The sequence below is a fragment of the Passer domesticus genome, chromosome 3, assembly GCF_036417665.1.
Source record: "Passer domesticus isolate bPasDom1 chromosome 3, bPasDom1.hap1, whole genome shotgun sequence".
Lineage (NCBI taxonomy): Eukaryota > Metazoa > Chordata > Aves > Passeriformes > Passeridae > Passer > Passer domesticus.
In genome coordinates, this window is record NC_087476.1 from 104,070,009 (window position 1) to 104,088,342 (window position 18,334).

General features: G+C 37.5%; 1 protein-coding gene across 8 annotated transcripts in view; it reads left to right on the forward strand.

Moving 5' to 3' along the window:
- Positions 1–18,334, forward strand: part of LTBP1 (latent transforming growth factor beta binding protein 1) — a 185,501-nt gene that overhangs the window by 52,139 nt on the left and 115,028 nt on the right. For 6 of the 8 annotated variants that reach the window (XM_064414813.1, XM_064414816.1, XM_064414812.1 and 3 more), the window contains exon 5: positions 13,436–13,603. In XM_064414813.1, the coding sequence (XP_064270883.1) occupies positions 13,436–13,603 (168 nt within the window). Of the gene's footprint in view, positions 1–13,104; positions 13,604–18,334 lie in introns of those variants that run through there. The other 2 variants (XM_064414818.1, XM_064414819.1) reach the window with 2 other exon arrangements.

Genomic DNA, 18,334 nt, shown 5'->3' on the forward strand with positions numbered 1-18,334 from the left:
AGTTGTATGTCTTGTGGCTGGAAGTTGGACAAATATGGCAGTATGACTTTTGGACTCTTAGGATCTGCTCATGGTTCTGTGGACAACTCTTAAATTCTTGTGTAAGGATGAAGCTGAAACAATATGAAAGTCGTGTAACTCCTAACTGTGGATACATTGTATTGCATCATATTTTACATAAATTTATATACATGAAAGAAGCTTAATGTGGAAGAAAATGTCCCAGCACTTAAGAGTTGTGATGTGCTGAGCAGAATACGCTGTTCCAAATGTGGCATAACAAGAGCTTTCCTACATTGACAGCACAATACGCTGGTAAGTTAGTGAAGCTCCTCTGTAAGATCATATGTAATTGCATAGGCTGGCTTCACTGATGACTTCAGAGGTTGGTTTGAGCAAATCCCAGGTGTCACTTTGAAATTCCAACTTAAACTATTTTTGTGGAATTGCACCATTCTGACTTCATTAAGTGACACTTTCTTCATAATAATAGTATTTCCCTGCCAGGAAGTATGGGTAAACAGCTACAAAAAGCATAAATATTTTACTGCTTTAAAAAGTGCACACAGAGAGATTATATGTGCTACATATAAATGCATCTGTATGATTTGACATGCTACCCAAGTTCTCTGGAGGAAAAACTCCATCTGATCTTCACTGGGTCAGATACTCTTTCCACCATTCTTGATATTGCTTTGTGGAACTGCTCTTCATGAACAGCAAAATAATTCTCTCTCTGGCTTGGCTTAACTAGATCATTGCATTGTGATCCTTGTAATTTGTGCATATCAATGTATTTATGGATATTACACAGTGGTAGTATTCCCAACTAGAAGTTTTGGGAAATTTGGAGATAAGGGAGGATCTCAAGGCTACACTCTGAACAAAGTTCCGCCAGCAGAATGAGGTGAATGAAACCAGAATGAACACCTAGAAGACTAACATTAATAAATAACTGAACAATTACAATGTAGTCTATTCGGAGGGAAGGTAGGGTCAAATTTGATTCAGTCACTCATGGCAACTGACATTCATGTAGTGCTCCTAAAATTGTGCATAGTCAATTGCAAAGGAATGGGATTTAAGTGTGTAAATGTTGGGGACGTTTTTGTTTCGTTTTCTCAAATGCATGTGTGGTCAAAGCCTGTGCTCTCATTCCAGAGGCAGAAGGGATTTTTCAGAGACAAGCTAAAAAGTTTCAGAAGAAATTTTCTTGCTGTCAGCACCAGAGTCAAAAACAACACTGGGGCTTTTTCAAAGAACAATTTTAGTGTGAAGCATTCTTTTCCTCTCTGCCATTTAAGAGAATTATTCTTCCTGCTATTGAACAGTATGGTTATTCATAACAGCCAGTTCAAGTTTACTTTTGATTCCAGCAGGACTTGGAAACAACAGGCTAAATTCTAGGTATCATTTGAGTTATGTAGATTCACATTAACATTTCTTTTGCCTCAAAAAACAGAGTGACAAATTCTGAAAAAATAACTACAAAGGAATACAGTTTATTTAGCAATTATAAAAGACTATGGAGTTCTTTGAAAACCTTGGAGACAGAACAGCTCTGTATAAATACAAGCTATTTAACTCAGTATACTGTTGCTGCAGGCATTCTAGCAACACCCTTGCTAAGCTGTCTTCATGATTGTTTGTGTATCCATAAAGGGCTCACAATCGAGGAGGTCAGAAAATCAGCACCCCCCCAAAATGTACTGTATTTTTCTCTCTGGACTCTGAAAAGATTTTATGGCCCAGAGCTTACTAGAAAATAAATGTCTGTCTGACAGACAGAGGTTGCTGGTGCTTTTATAGAAACTATTTTAAATGTTGCATTCACCCAAAAATGAATTCTCATCTCCATGCTTTAAAGTACAGAGACTGATATACAGCAGAATGAGGAGGAATGTTGGAAAAACATGGTGATCTGGCAAACAGAATTAAAATCAGTTCAAAGCATGTAATTGCTTTGGGAAAACATAGACTGAGACAAATGCATCTCAGTTTCTGAGATGAAAGAGTACTGGCTCCAAAAGCAAAAAATTTCTCAAGAAGATATGAAGAGGTTTTCCAGAAAATTCTGTAGGGGAAAGTCTTTATGATGTTAATTTAGGTGGATATAGAGACCTATTGAACCCACATATTTAAACATTAAAAGTCCCTTAGCCTGGCTAACTCCAGAGTTGCTGTAATACAAGTCTTTGATATCAAGAATTGATTCTGATTGTTGCAAGTAGTCGAGTCTGGTTTTCTTCATAGGAGATGTGAAAGTGCTCTTCTGTCAGTGCCGTTGCCTATGCTAGAAGGAATGAACAAATGTTGACAAAAAAAAGACTGTAAGAAGGTTCATACCCTGTGAAGCTGAGATTTCAGAATCAGTGACATCCTTATGTCTGTTGTCATTTTTTCCTTTCTTCAGAAAATTAGGGGGGGAAAAAAAGATCTTGGCTTCATGTACTGCTGGGAGAGAAGATTTTTAATGGTGATTCAGCATGCAGAGGCGGCTGTATTCATTTATAACTGAATTCCATTATATCCTGTCCTTTGTCACTGTTTACAGTTTGTTGAGTTCCCTAGCGCTTTTTGGTTGTTTCCCTTCAGGAAATGAAATGTCAAGTGGATATATTTTAGTAAGGTAATATCAATTTAATTTTTATTCCCTATTCTTCCTAGAAATGATGAACATTGACTCTTGCAATTTAGGCTTTTTTCTCATTTGAGGGAGTTGTGTATGTTGGGAGGGGGAAACTCTATCTCAAGAATTTATTTTCTTGAGAAATGCTCTTCCAGCTTGAGACTTGTAATACTATTGTCTAATATTTGTATTATTATCAAGAAAGAAATCTAAATAATAACCTTAAGCAAAAGGCATAACTTGAGATGTATACATAATTTCAGGTGGCAGTGAGTCTCATTCTCAGTTTATAACACCAAATTCAGACCACCTTGTGAAAGAGTCCTGCTGATAAAGTGGACAGTGGCACTATTTAGCTGATAATATTAAAGCTCCTTTATGGTTATAAGTTTGTGTGTAAAGAGGTTGACTTCATTGTCAGAGTGTGCATTGCAGCAGCTTTTATCAGTGGAAAATTGCTTGTGGTGAACTGTAAAGTTACTGCTGCTTTATTACAGCTGAGATGAGGATTGTAACACGAACTCTGTGCCTTGGATGTATGTCTGTGTCTAAATGTGACTTTTGGGCCTTTGTTATCATATCTCTCAAGTGAAAGCCTTTTGGGTCCAGGTGTGCTTAGGTACCTAAGAAGCTGGATAATTTGAATGGAAGCTTAAGAAGGCTTGTTCACCTGAATGCTGTGCTTACAGCTGGAGTAGTATCCAGCCCCAAACCTGAAGCACTGATGTGAGCTCAAGCATGAGACTCTTGAAGAGCTTGAAGTTCTGTTTCAGGACAAGTACTTCACTCTGGGAAAGACAGGCCATCTGGGTGCTAATGCTTTGCGTAATTCATATTTGAAATTGCAGCTGAAGCACTAGACTGCCTGCCTATCCTTAGAAGTACACTCAGCTGAACTCTCCTGCCGGATCAAGCTCCCCAAGGACTGCTATAGAGCAGTCATAGTGGTGTCTGGAATCCAGCTGTGGTGAAGTCATGTAGTTCTTCAAAGAAAAGTGTCTGAGCCCTAAACTAAGAAGTCTTGAGCTAAAGATTTGAACTAAGCAGTCTTAGGTCATCAACATTTACTTCAGAATGGGTTGGACACTCTCCTATTCAATGCTCTGCTTGCTCCATGCAATCAATTTCTTTCATCCCTTGGAAAAGAGACCTAGGACTGCTAAGTGGTATAACTCGAGGCTAGAATTTAGCTATTTATCATCATAAACATTTGTGGATCTAGTTTAAATATAATTTATTTAAGAAAAATAAATGCAGTTCAGATTAAAAGAATTATTGCCTAATAAGTTTTTTGAAATGAATTGAAGCCATTCTATCAGACATCAAACCACACTGCATGCTCTCTTTGGGTTGGTACCTTTTTGTGGATCACTCTCAACTATGTGAAGGGAAATAATATTTATGTATCTCATTACCAGGGAGAATGGCTGTAGTTTAAGATAGGATGTTCATTGCCTGACGATTGTATGTAAAAAATCATTGTAGTGGTCAAAAAGACAAGGAAGACAAAAGGTGATTCATAAAACCTGCTGGCAGAGACCTCAGATTTCAAATCTATGTGTGATTTGTACATTATGGGTTTCCTCAGGACAAAATTGAATGTAATTTCTGTGAATTCCTCTCTTGCTCTAAAGGGCTGGGTCAGTGAGAGAATTTATCAGCAAAGGGCTTGTGGCATGTAAACACAGTTAGGTCTTTCTAAACAATCTCAGCACTTATGCCTGCATATGCTCCTTTGGTACTTTTAAGTGAAGCCATCCACAGAAAACACAAAAAAACCTGTGTTGCAGATAGTAGAGATCTTTTTGGAATTTGTCAAAATTAATAGAGGAAACCTACTTGAATGAAACAAGTGTTGCTGTAGTAAATACTTTAAACAGTACACTGTTCACACTCATCTCTATTTTAAACTGAGATTAAGATAATTGAAGAGTGGGTTATTTGCCTCTCCTAGCATAGACTACTAAAAATTTTCAAGTGTTTTGGAGGTTGGTAGAGGTGGTGATGAGGAAGATAGTGGAAAGTCTCTATTCCTTGACAGGAAGCAAGGAGGAGATGGTATCCCTGTGATAATCAGGAAGGGGAGAAGACTTTCTCAGTTATTTTCTTTTCAGTTACCTTCTTCCTTCCTGGAAGCTTCCTACCTGATGCTTCCTGGAAGCATCAAATTGAAATGAGTTCTTTTCCTGTCTGTCAAGCATGCTGAAGAAGCAAGCAGGGCTTAAAGGGTAGAGAAAACAAGGACAAGATAGAAGCAAGAAGTCTGAGAGCTCAGTTCTGATTGCAGGGAGAAGATTGTGGTAGGAGCTTCTGAGCAAGACAGAAGGAAGAAGTGATGTGAAGATGCAGAGACATGGTTAGTCAGAAATAGGTGTCTAGAAAAGTGTGTGTAATAGCAATCTTGGCAATAAGAATGGCAACAAAAATATCAGTGCATATCTCTCTTCAGTTACTGTCATATTAAATAGTTGGATCATGTTTTGGTTTTTTTTGGAAGCCTTTTAGTTTGCATCAAGACAATAGAACTGAGTACTTGAGAAGTGATGAAATATCAAAGGTTAAGTTGTATTAACTAATGAAATACATGAATAACATCATACAAATCAGCAAAAATATGAAGTACAGAAATAACAAAAAGTAGGAGTGTTAAACTAATTACATTTCAATAATGTGTTCCTACAGCTGTCTAGACATGTTAAATCATCTTGCCATGCTGTCATCTTGCTCAAAATGTTTGACTGGGTGGATGTGCACACATACACCTCACCTCATGCAGAACTGCGGGTGTACTCTTAAGCATTAGGGAAGGCATTGGATCTTGGATGAAATAAATCTGGATCATCTTATTTTTAATTTCATTGACATGTCTAATTTCTCCCAATGCTTGTGAAAAGAGAACTGGCTGTGAGGTGACCTAGGGAGCAGTAACCAAGTTTCTGCAAAGAGCAAAGGTAGGCATTGTATATTGAAGCCAAAAATCAAATTACTCAACAGCTGTGTCTTGCCTTTAGTTAATCCATGTAGTTTTCAGACTTGTTTGTGCTTGTGACTGTTGCAGAAAGATTGACTTATATTCTGCATGATTTTTAGATGGGCAAGGTTTGAATGCATGAGACTTTACTCCAGTGCTCAGAGCAGAGTAAGCATTGAGTTCGGTCCTGCTAAGGTTGTGCAAGGGATGTTCTATATGTGTTTTACTGGGATGATATCTGTATCAACAGATCAGAAAGGCATTTGGGAGATGTGTGCCCTTTGGCCTAGCCTGCAGATTCGTTCTTGGTGTGAAGTATCAGTGCATTGTTGGGATACAAAAATAGATTAAAATCATAGAAGCATTTTATGTAAAGCTGTGTTAAGTAATTCTGCTGCTCTCCCCACCATTGATCAGACCTCAGCTGCAGTATAGTGTGGTTTTAGACAGGGTTTGTGAACAAAGATGAAGACCAAGTGATTGGTATCAAAAGCAAAACAAAAAAAGATATAGATCTGCAAAATACGGGCTGTTAAACTGAATGTTTAGATGGTTTTGGTCTGGTCAGAATGAGACTGAGGGAGATTGATGGCAGTGGTCTTCAAGTACGTTAGAAAATGATCCACAGAGGAATAATGTTTTGTTAAAGTTTGCTGTAGATAAAGCAGAGCAATAGTTTGCTTGAGTTGCTACAGGGGAAATGTGGGTTACGTATTAGGAATACCTTTACAATAATAGAGGTTGAAGTGCTGGAATAAATTCTTCAGGGAGGCTGTGGAATCTGCATAATAGAAGGGGTTTGAAGATAGTCTGCAGCCTTTTGTTTAATGTTGCTGTTTTATCCTGGGGAAAATGGAGATAGGGGAGATTGAGTGACCTCTCAGAATCTCTTTCAGCCCTTTCTGTACCTTTTAAAGCCTATACTTCTCTCAATGTGTAATCAGAAATTTAGGACAGATCTGCCTCTGGCCTATATTTCAATCTTAAGTGTGTCTTTTTCTTTTTTTTTCTTTTTTTTTCTTTTTTCTTTTTTCTTTTTTTTCTTTTTTCTTTTTTTATCTTTTTTTTTTTTTTTTCCTTAGCTCCAAGCATTATAAATCTTCTAGATTATGTTATTTCTAAGTTCTATGACAGCTAAGTTCAACTTGTTCTGATCTTTGGAAACTAGGTTTTTATTGCTTGGTTGAGGTTTTAAATTTTATTTTAAATTGATGACTAAGTGGTGAAAAGACAGAACTTCCTCATATGTTGTCAAGAGTGTTAAGAGGTCATTTGACAACAGTTCTAAGAGCTTAGCTATCTTACTTGTGTGGTTGATTTTTATACAATGTCATTTTTCATTTTAGCTGAACAAGCATATCTAGTGTAAGGACTAAACCAGGTGGATCGATGAAATAACTGGGAAACACCTTTTTTAGGAAATAAGTAATTTCCGTCTGCTTCTTTTGTGTTATTTTTGTTTTTTGTGTCAGCATTTAGCTAAGAAAAAAGAGAGGGTGTTGGTCATCAAAGAATTTAAAATGGTGAATGTATTAGCTGCTTAAAAGGTAATTTGGTTTGATTTTAGAAGATTCAATTTTAAATGCTCTCCTCATGCATCATGATTATAATTTGAAAATGTAAAATAGCCTGAAATAATCTATTCTCATTGTGAAGAGAATGTAATTTTAAAATAGAGTCTTCAGATCTGATGACACACTATGTAGATAAACATATGAAAACATACTGGGATCAGTGCAGAAGTAGAATGTCATTAAAAGAGAGTAGTGTATATCATTACTAGAGGTACTGATGGAATGTCTATAGTTCTGCTAGTTCTGTTTCCTTAGGATATTTGTCATAAGTGAAGGCATTTAAAAAAAAACCTACAAAAACCAAAACAATGAGAACAACCCTCCCAAACTGGCTTCTTAAAGCAGTTTTAGAAATCTGTGTACAAGGAATATGGGACATGTGTCCATAAGCTACATTATGTACCAGTGTACTCAGCTGGTAGAAGCCACTGCTTGTGGGTTTTTTGTTTTTTTTTTTTTTTTTTTTTATTGTGAATCCTTTTAGTTAGATCACTGTGAAGCACAAAACCATCACACAAACAACATCAATGTTATTGAGACACTAAGAGATTTTATTCTCGTTTCCCCCTTGACCTGTGTAGTTATCTATTTAACTGAATACCAGTCCTGCTTTCACTAGTGTTGCTAGCCCATTGTTTTCCTACAAAACAGGGACATGCCACAAATCATCTGAGCACCACTGCAGCTATTCTGTCAGAATGTTGGAGCTGTGACAGCAGCCATAAACCCAAGGAAAAGAAATGTTTATAGAAATTCTTCTAGAAGGAAACAAAGTCTGAGTTGCATTACACAGCAGCTCAGGAGGCTGAGGAGGAATCCTTCCCCATACACAATTCTTTTCTAGGCTCGTGTAAGCTCTTGTGCCACCTGACATAAAACCTGCCACTGTCTTAACTACTTCACTTTTTTTGCTAATGCAGGGGGCAAAAATTGTCATAATGGATAGTGGGTGCAGAAAGAGTTCTATTAAGAAATCCTTTTGCTTGCATTTTCCAGTTCTCCTGCAGTTATTGCTAAATCATAAATTTATTGCAGCAGGGGTTTGCTGTGTTCATGATATTATATCATAGTGACTTACGGAGATGGAATAAAAATCACATACATATCGTGCCAGCTTTCAACTAAAATCTCATCACTTTACCCAGACATCCTTTTTTTTTTTAATCTGGCTCAAGAGTTTTATAGATTTGGGAAATTACGGGTACGTTCTTCCACTGATGTCTTTTGACAAATGTATCACAGAGCTCTCAAGTACAAGTGAGCCTGGACTAGGAGGCAGGATGATGGCGCTGTTGGCTGAATCTCATTGTGAATTTGCTGTCTAGCTGAGGGATGAAGTTTTATCTGGCATTAATCATCTTGACTGTCCTGTCTTTATTAAAACAAAAAATCTGTCTCTAGTTTGGTAATTTTCTTCAGTGTTTTTGCTATTTATTTGTTGTTTGCATCTTCTACTTTTGGGGTTTTTTTTTCATTAGGCTTGTTGGTTTATCTAGTCTCTTATTTGTATTTCTTCAGTCTGCTGTTATACTTAGGAGCATAGTGAGGTGTTTCATTTCCACATGTTTAAAATTGGTCTAGAAGAGTTTGATTTACATCTGTCTATATATATATAATTATTGCAGATGTGTTGTTGTAGCATAATCAATTTTTTTTTTCCAAAAATGGATTTGAGGTAATCTAGGTTGCAGATTTTGTCATGCCTATGTCACAATGGCATCATCATTAGAGGCTCTGGAGTTTGAAGAAAATACTCTGTATGCTTCCTGAAAAATACACTGTCCTTTAATATGAGCTAGTCCAAAGACAAAAGAGGTCAAGGCTGTAGCAGTACCAGTCCCTTCCTAGCATGAAATTGTGGGATTTAAGATTAATACTGCAAAATCAGCTAACAGATATTGAAGGACGGTTTCTCATGTAGAATTGAATTTTCCTCTTTGGAGAAAGCAGGGTGGGGGGAATACAGAAGAGATTCGAGGAAGTCCAAGAGTCTAAATTTGAAGTTTCTGCTAAAAGCTTCCATTCAGGAGATGGGCTTGTGGTCTTTTTTTCAAATTGGATCTGCCTGTATTAAGCTCACTGTTAAGGTCCCGAAGCCTCAGAATCTGTGAGGATAGTACTCTTTACTTCTCTGCAACTGCAGAAAAGAATGATAGTGACATTTCTCTCTTGAATCACCTCGTCAAACACTGATTAGTTTTTAAGCTCAGAGGCCGTAATTAGCTTTGTATCCATCCTAAATGTCTTTAAAAGAATTGAAGTTAAAAGCTGTTGCCTGCTAGGGAGGTAGAACAAGCTAAGTGTTTTTACAGTCTTCATAAATCTAAGAAAGATGGAGGAAATCTTCCCATGTCTAAAAAATATGAAGGTGTCTTATTTCTCTTTCTTTGCAACTATCAAAACTGGAATATCTGTGAATTTGCTTTACAGCAAAATAACTAGCAAACAGCTAGATAAACACATAATGTGATGGTTCACCAACCAGCTGACAGGTCAAGCACAAAGGGTTGTAGTAAATGGGGTTACATCAGGCTGGTGACTACTGGATGTCTGCATGGCTACATTTTAGGGTCAGTGCTCTTGAATGCAGTTTTGGGTGCTATGCTATAAGAAGCCTCTAAAGCAATTGGACAGTGTCCAAAAGAGGACCATGAAACAGGAAGGACCTTGAGGAGCAGCCGTAAGAGGAGCAGCTGAGGTCCCTTGTTCTGTTCAGCCTGGAGGAGACTGAGGGGAGACCTCACTGCAGTTACAGCTTCCTGTGAGGGGAACAGGAGGGGCAGGCTCTGATCTCTGCTCTGTGGTGACAGACCTTAGGCAATGGTCTGAAGCTGTGTCAGGAGAGGTTTAGTGTAAGAATTTGTGTCTGGTGGGCTGTTCAGGTCCAATCTGACTAGCTATGGACCCCAGCTCACATGATCTTACATAGGACAAAAAGCAAAAGACAAGAAGCACTCTTCTCCACTTAAGGACCAGGTCCTGTTTATTAACAGAAGACACCAAATTGTCCAGGTGTCTTCCCAGGTGGAAGAGAGACAGTGGCCTTCTCCCAGGGTGATTTTGAGCTGAGGGGAAGGTGGGGTGGAGGAAGGGGGCAACAGCCAATGGGAGACAAGTGAGGACAGTGCAAATTACCAAACACCCAGTGCAAATAACTAAATAACTATTTAGTGCAATACAGCAGTTTAGGTTGTATTGCACTAAATTAGGTTCTCCTCCCAGAGGGTGGTTGGGCACTGGCACAGCTCCCCAGGGACGTGGTCACAGCACCAGCTGACAGAGTTCAAGAAGCATTTGGACAAAGCTCTCAGGCACATGGTGTGACTCTTTGGTTGGTCCTGTGCAGGGCCAGGAATTGGACTCTGTGTAAGTACCTTCTAACTCAGGATATTCTATGAAAAGCTTTGCTGAATAATGATTTGAATATTTGTAGGGAGCTAGGGCTTCCATCATGTTGTTTTTAAGACTTCTTCTTGAAAAACTACATTTAAGCATTGTTTTACTCTTTAGCTCTCTAGATATTGATCTGTGTTTTTGAAAGTACTCTTTGACTACTAGTACTCCCAAACTTAGATACTAGTATATTCTCATCCAAAAGCATTGAGAAGCAAACACTACAATTTCTGTTGACTCTCATAAAAAGGCATCTCTTTTACTAGAACAATTGTGCTACAGGATTTTCTGGTAAAATCTAAACTATATGATAAAAATTATTTTAAAGTTTTTTGTTGCTGTGGACACTATGCCCAAGTGTTCTTACTGTACCTCAGCACTCAACAATATAGTACAGAATACTGTGAAGGAGAATTAAATGATGATTTAATTTCATCTTTACTATTTCAGGAACATAACTATGGGGCTGTCGCTGGGTGTGCAGACAATCTATTGCACATTAAGTTGGGTCACATTCAAAAGAGCTGCTTGGGTTCACAAATATCACATTTTATTGAATGTGGATATTTCTTCTGGATTGCTGGTGCCAAATGCATTAACTGCAGAATAGGTCTATTTAGCACTAACAACACTATTGTCTTCATGAGCTTTGTGTCCCAAGTCAGCAGAGCTGAGGGGACAAGACTTACTGAAAGGTATCCCTCTGGAGGTGAGGATAACAAACCTGTCTGTCTGTCCCTGCACAAATTCATGTCACATTCTCGTCTCCTGGCTAGACAGAAAATGGCAGTACTTCTTATAACTCATTAACCATGGTTGTGGCAGGGGCTGTGGTGGGAATATGGTCAAGCCTTCTGTTCTTTGTGGACACATTGCACAGAATATTTCTCTGTAGGAGGTGTATTTGGTTTGTACAAAACATCTCTGGGTGTCAGGTAGAAGAATCAGACCCACATGGCCTCTGCTTTTCCCCCATGTTCCTTCCCAATGCCATAGCAATGCAAACCATGTGGCCATTCAGTTTCAGTGTTTGCAGTCATATTGACTCTGCATTTTCTGTCCTTCCAACAGAATTTTTTTTTTTTTTCAGCTGAGCCAGAAAGCTTGTCTGGGTCCCCCAATTCTGGTTTCTACAGTGTAGGCAGGACTGACTTTTTCTGACTCAACTATCCCTGTTTTTATAATTAGATCACATCCTAAAGGAAAAGTATTGCTAAAACGTCTAAAAATATAATACATAAAATGGACCGTTTTATAGAAAAAAAATGTATCTCTAAAACTATGCAAGTAAAATACAAATATGGCAATTTTGCTTTTGAAGCTATGCTTTAAAAAACCAAAGCTTCAGTTCTACCCTCAGCAGTTCATAGGTCCTTTTATATCTGTTTAAAGTGTACTCATTTTTGTAAGAAATGTGTGGCATCTTAGAATCCAAGATGTCTTCTAAATCACAATATTAGCCTTTGATCAAAATTTTTTATTCTTGTGTCTGTCAGGGCTCTTCCTTTTCTAAGCATTGTTTATGGAGAATAAGGTGGGAGCATCTGCACTACAGCTGCTGTTCAAATAGACCAATGCCTTTACTGTAGACAAAACAATCTGCAAAATTGCTTAAATTTATTTGTTTATGAAGAGCCAGAAATAAGGAGGCTTTATATTCTTTCAAAATTGTAAGACTTTCTTGATATTTTCAAAAAAGTGTTTGTCTGAAAGGTATTTAATGAACTAGGTTAGGCAATTATCCAGCAACTTTTTTATTTCTATGACATCAGGAAGAAGATTCTTCTCTTTCTGTGCATCATTTCTTGGCATTCTTAGGTTTGATATGAAAGTACATGTTAATAGTTTCCACAAAGATGCTATGATATATTTTGAAAAACTTGCTGAATTTATTAGTAGTATGCAGAGGACAAAATGGTTTTTTTTTAATGGAATCTATTATTTTCCCTATTTTTCCTAATAAGTAGTTTTGATACAGTTTTTGTCTTCAGCTGTTATATGTAGGATCAAATACATCTGGTTTTACATATAATTCTGCAACAAGAAATTCTTATAACTAACTTAATAGCAAATTAGTCCTTGTGCAGTCTTTATTACATTCAAGTTTTTAAAAATTACTATAGGGAAATATATAAAAAAACCAGAATCCAGGCATTTTTAATCTTTGATCTCGGTACTTTAAAGCACTGATTCTTCTCACTCTTTTCTCTGAGCTATTTATTGCTAAAACAAAGGCTGACAGTAGAGCTCAGTCTATAATATGTAAATTCTTGTGGAAAAATAGTGCCAAAAAACTGTGAAGAAAAAATGGGTCGAGGCGGCTGCGTCACAAGTTTTGACCACTTCAGGCTGGGGTGCCAGGAGATTTGAGACAGATGTTTTCAGACATGCCGCATGCCTAAAACGTTTCCAGGGGTTGAGCTACAAATAGTGACTTAATAAGTGCAGAAACAGGAAAAGTATGTAGGAGTACACAAGAGTTTATTCACCTCTAGGTGCACAGCCAGCTCTTTACATTACATCTGCCTGTCAGGGTTGGCTATTTAAGCTGTCATGCCCTTGGTATTGCTCTTTGTCTGCCTGTGAATAAAGTGCAGCATTGTGATTACTAATCCCACTCCAGTGACTTGACTTTAAATGTGGTTTTGGAGCAGATCCCGGAGTTCTGTTTGCTAAGCTTCCTACTCCTGTTTCAGAGACACCACTGGAGATCTATGAGAGAGAGCACTGCAGACTGCCCTCCTCCTGTAGACCTGTCGCCTTCCCCCTCTGCGCCTTTTTTTTTTTTCCCAAAAACTTTTCAAAGGAAATCAATGGATACCAAAGTGATCTGTTTATTTTTCTTTTTTTCTTTGCCTCCGCTGACAGTGGGAAATCACACTGGTCGCATCAAGGTGGTCTTTACACCCAGCATCTGTAAAGTGACTTGTACCAAAGGCAACTGTCAGAACAACTGTGAGAAGGGAAATACAACCACCCTCATCAGTGAAAACGGCCATGCTGCTGACACTCTGACAGCCACTAACTTCCGAGTAGGTAAGTACCCTCAAACAGTATTTGTCCTTAGCTGTCCTCTCTTGACTAACAGAGGGAGGAGATGTTTTGTTATTAATACCAGTTGTGTATCTGTTCCTCTTTGTTTGGAGGGCTCTGCTGAGTAGGAACCATTGTATGCTAGACAAGCTTTCTGGTGTCCTTCGGAAATGTTCCCAAAAGTTCCTTTTGTGTCAGAGAAAAAAAGCTCATATTTTTCATCTGAATTTTCAGCTGCAGGGATGCTAAGCTGAAGCTTTCAGTAAAATTCCTCCCTCAGTAAGGAAGGAGTTTGTGTTAGTAAATGGGGAAAATCACAGATTACACAAAAAGTTGTGTTTCCTCTTTTTTACATGTTTAATATGTATGTAATGTACATAAAACCTAGTGAACAGCTAACAGTGACTCTGTCTTCAAAAATGTGTTCAGCAGTTCCTTAAAACTACAACCCTTCTTAAATATGCAGCAGCTTAAAAGTTTTCTTACTGCTGAAAGTAAGTCGGATTTCATATTTGGCATTTTTAGAAACTGAAATAATGTTAAGCCTAATTAAATTTATTGAAGCCAGTAATTTCTTTGTTAATGTTTATTCTTTCTGCTTGCTCAGTAAGAGTATCAACAAAATGCCAGACTAAACCCTGCAAGTCTTTGACTCTGTTGAAACAAATCCTGAAAGCTACCTAGGATAATGATTAGCATATTTTAACTGTATACTAATAGGCATTTGTGTGCAATTATTTACCTTGTAAGTTAAGATACACTTATATGGGTACATACCTAAACACTTCAAATTTGTCATTTCACATTATGATACCCTGAGCTGCTCTTGGCAAGTAATTTTGTAGTTATCCTGAAAATATCATAGTGTTGTTTTCTGAAAAAAAAATAAAAATTGCGAATTTCTAGTTAAAGAATGCCAAATATGAACACTGTAATTTTAGTCTCTGTCTAGAATAAACATAGAGTTCAGGCAGTGCTGAGGCTGGCCAATATTGCCATTTTTCAAGTGCAGTGTATTTCATGCTCTGAGGGTTGGGGGGGAGGCCATTTGAAATTTTTATTCTTTTCTTCTGGACAGATGATAGAGCAGTTCCCTCTTTTAACGCTCCTACTACACTGTCAGGCTGTGGGGGAAAGCCCTTTACTAACTCATTCCTTCATAGTATGCATGTTTGTAAAAATGTATGTGTTTTGGACTAATAGCAAAACCAGTGTTTTAAAACAAGAATAGAGCAAATTTGGGGGTTTGTTTGTGGTCGTTTGGAGAAACAAAAAAAAAAAAGAATTTGTAAAGGAATGGTAAATCTTACACTTTTAATTTGTGTTTACTGCCAGTGCAGATTTTTACCAAGGTTTTGGCAAGAACCCCAGCTAAATAAGTTTTTTGTTTAATTTTCTGACTAGCATGAAAGGATAGGGTTATTCTTCCCCCTTTCATTTGACCTAATTTTTCTATTGAAATTATGAAATGCTGAGAACAGGCAGTCATGTAATTTGTCTGCTATGTAAATCTGTGCTGTAACATGACCTCCTCTCAAATACTTGAAAACTTGGAGAGTGGAAATTGACCTGTGAAGACGTGTTCCACACCTTCCTTCCTGGCCTCAGGCTACGCAGCTCTGGTGCACTGGGTACAATGGGCTGCTGGAAACATTCAGCAAAAGCAGCCTATTGTAGCACTCGATGGAAAGATAAGGGAATCTTCTGTTGAAAAACGTATAAAAGCAAGTTGCTACACATGAATAAGGATTTTTTAGCGTGCCTGTTAGCTATCTTCCCTAATAAGTTTAAAAGACAAGAAGTGTTTAGTGCAGCTCTAGGTATTGTCATTTTCACAGAAGAATAAGAAAGTCTGAACTAGGACTTAAAGGCTCTCCAAATAAAAATAAAAATGCTGCATGAACTTTTAAATAACTAGAGAAGAGGAATCCTATACCTGTAGATTGAATTCTTTCACCAATCACAGTTTTCAGGAGCTTTTGAATCAGAGTTTAAAATACTACTGAAATAATTTTTCATATCTGTTCTCTAACTAGTGCCTCTCACTAGCTTAGGCTTGTCCTGGTATCTCCTGACACATAAAGCAGAAGTAATTTGTGTCTTTTAAGATCATTAACTTGTGTTATATTTTTAACAGCTGCGTTATGTTTTACTTGTTTAAAATGTATAATTTTGCCTTGAAGTCCCTGTTCTAAACTTCTTTACTTACTGTTAATCCAAAATGTGTAGAAATTCTTATTTAGATGACTTGGTGTTTAAAAATGCAACCATGAAACAGAATGTCATGTCGGGAAATACATATTTAAAGCAGTGACCAGCACTTTTTTAGTATTTTTTTTTAATATTTACTCTTCCTAAAACCAGAGAACATAGTCACATGCCCTATTAGGAAAAGTTTAAAATGCATTTCTATTGCAGTAGCAGCATTCCGGTACACAAAACTGAATTCAGGTTCTCAGATGACAGATTAATTAGACTTCAGTTTGCTTTGTTCTTAATAATAAATTATTTCCAATTATGAGCCAGAGTAAAATTTTTTGTTTCTTTTCAACTTTATGCTGAACTTTGTAAGCACTGCATTTTCAGAGAGAATAAGTTGCCATACCTGTACTACAGCTACTCAGGCATTGTCATGGATTATTTCAGATTCTTAAAATGTGCTCAGTTTGTCAGTTCAGCTGAAGTTTGGTAGCAGCGAGCCCGGGCAAGGAACAAATCCTGTTTCTTGAAAATTTTATGCAATGTGGCTAAGCCATTAAAGACAAAAGCCCACAACAAGGGATGGACTGAGGGGATTGCTGCTTTTCAGGTAGCTGAGATTTTTGGCATAGCTCCTAGCACAGCAATTTAAGGTGATGAAAGCTTGGTATTTGAAAGGAATGACCTCTTTGATTGCCAGGCTGCTTCAGTGAAACTTTGGGGTTTTTTGCAGTTTCATTTTGTGAATGGGATATGTTGCAATTAAGCTTACAAACCTCCAATATTTCATTGGCTAGGAGAATGAAAGCATTTAATCTGAGTGGAAACTTCTGCTGAATAGATGAATCTTATTATTCTGTTGGATTGATGCATGTGCAGTTTATATGGTATTTCAGTCTTGATATATCTGCTGAGGCTTGTAAACAGGGTTGATAGTGTACATAGGAAAGGATAGGAATAGAGCAGTACATGAGTTTTCTGTCTCTCTCAGTGTTGAAGTTACTCAGTGAGATGTCCTGTTTCTACTCAAAATTATTCCACATTCCAATTTTGAAATGAATTCTCTTCCTGTAAGGAGTGGGAGGACAATGACTAATTTGTAACTGTAAAATGAAGCAATAAGGAATTAGTAAATGCCCAAATTAATATTTTTATTCTCCCCCCCCAACCCCCACTGCTGTATATATTTATTTAATTATAGATTTGCATTTTATTTTTTCCCAAGGGATCTATGCTTTATTGATTGAACAGGAATGACAGAACTTAGTAAAGGAAGCAGACATTTAATACTTAGGTTCATATTCACTGTTCATTTGCAGCCCTGCATCTCATTTAAAGCGATTCATTCAAACTGTTGTAAATGAGAAGTCAAGGTTGCGTGCTTGCCAGTGAAAGTGCAGATCTTTCTGCAAAAATGTTGTGTCTGAGCACTTGGCAGTATCTGTGTTGAACAAGGAAATAGAATCATAGAAGGGTTTGAGTTGGAAGGGACCTTTAAAATCTTAAAGAGTTCCAACCCCCAGCCATGGGTAGGGACTCCTTCCACCAGACCAGGTTGCCCAAAGCCCCATCCAACGTGGCCTTGAACATTTCCAGGGATGGGGCATCCACAGCTTCTCTGGGCAGCCTGTGCCAGGGCTTCATCACCCTCACAGTAAAGAATTTCTTCCCCTGTCTAATCTAAATCTACCCTCTTTCAATTTAAAGCCACTCCCCCTTGTCCTGTCCATGCCCATGTAAAAAGTCCCTCTCCAGCTCTCTTGTCGGCCCCTTTTGCTGCTGGAAGGCTGCTGTGAGGTCACCTTGAAGCCTTCTCAGGTGAACAAATGGTGTCTTAAGTGAAAATGTATCTGGTCCTTCATATTTAATTATAAGTTCTGGAACTTTCTGCATGGATCACAATGACCTGGATATTCTGTACTCTGTTACAATAATGCTCAAATTATGTTGCCTCTTGAATTTTGGTGCTTTTCCTGTTGTAATTTTCTATCAAAAAATTTTCCAGCTTTGCTGTGTTGGCACTGTGTAAATGTTTTTAGATAATGGAGATTGTCCAGAAGTTTCCAATTACGTATAGACCAAAACTTTCAAGAAGCAGCAGAAGCATTTTGCTCAAATTTTATTTGTGCTTCTGTTGAAAGCAGTGAAAGAAATTTTGACCAATATATTTTAAACCAATAGATTATTCAAAGGAAATTTAGTAAGAAGACCCACTATGTAATTATTATTCTAACAGAATTTCTTCTCTAGCAAAGAATTTAGTAAGCATAATTATTTATAATTGTGAAAAATTAAAGCAGTTATTTTACGGAATATTGACAGAATTCCTGAATTTTATTCAGACCTATGTGATCATGAATTACTGTTAGTTACATGTTACTGTTGTAGAAGTTAGCACTGCATTTTCTTCAAGCATTTCAGGCATTATGGAAGAGTAGTGTTGGTTAAAAATTGCAATTGCATGCAAGCAAGGCAGTCCATTGGCAAGCCAGCCAACTGTCTTTATCTGTAGTTTATGTATGACAGAAAGTCCAA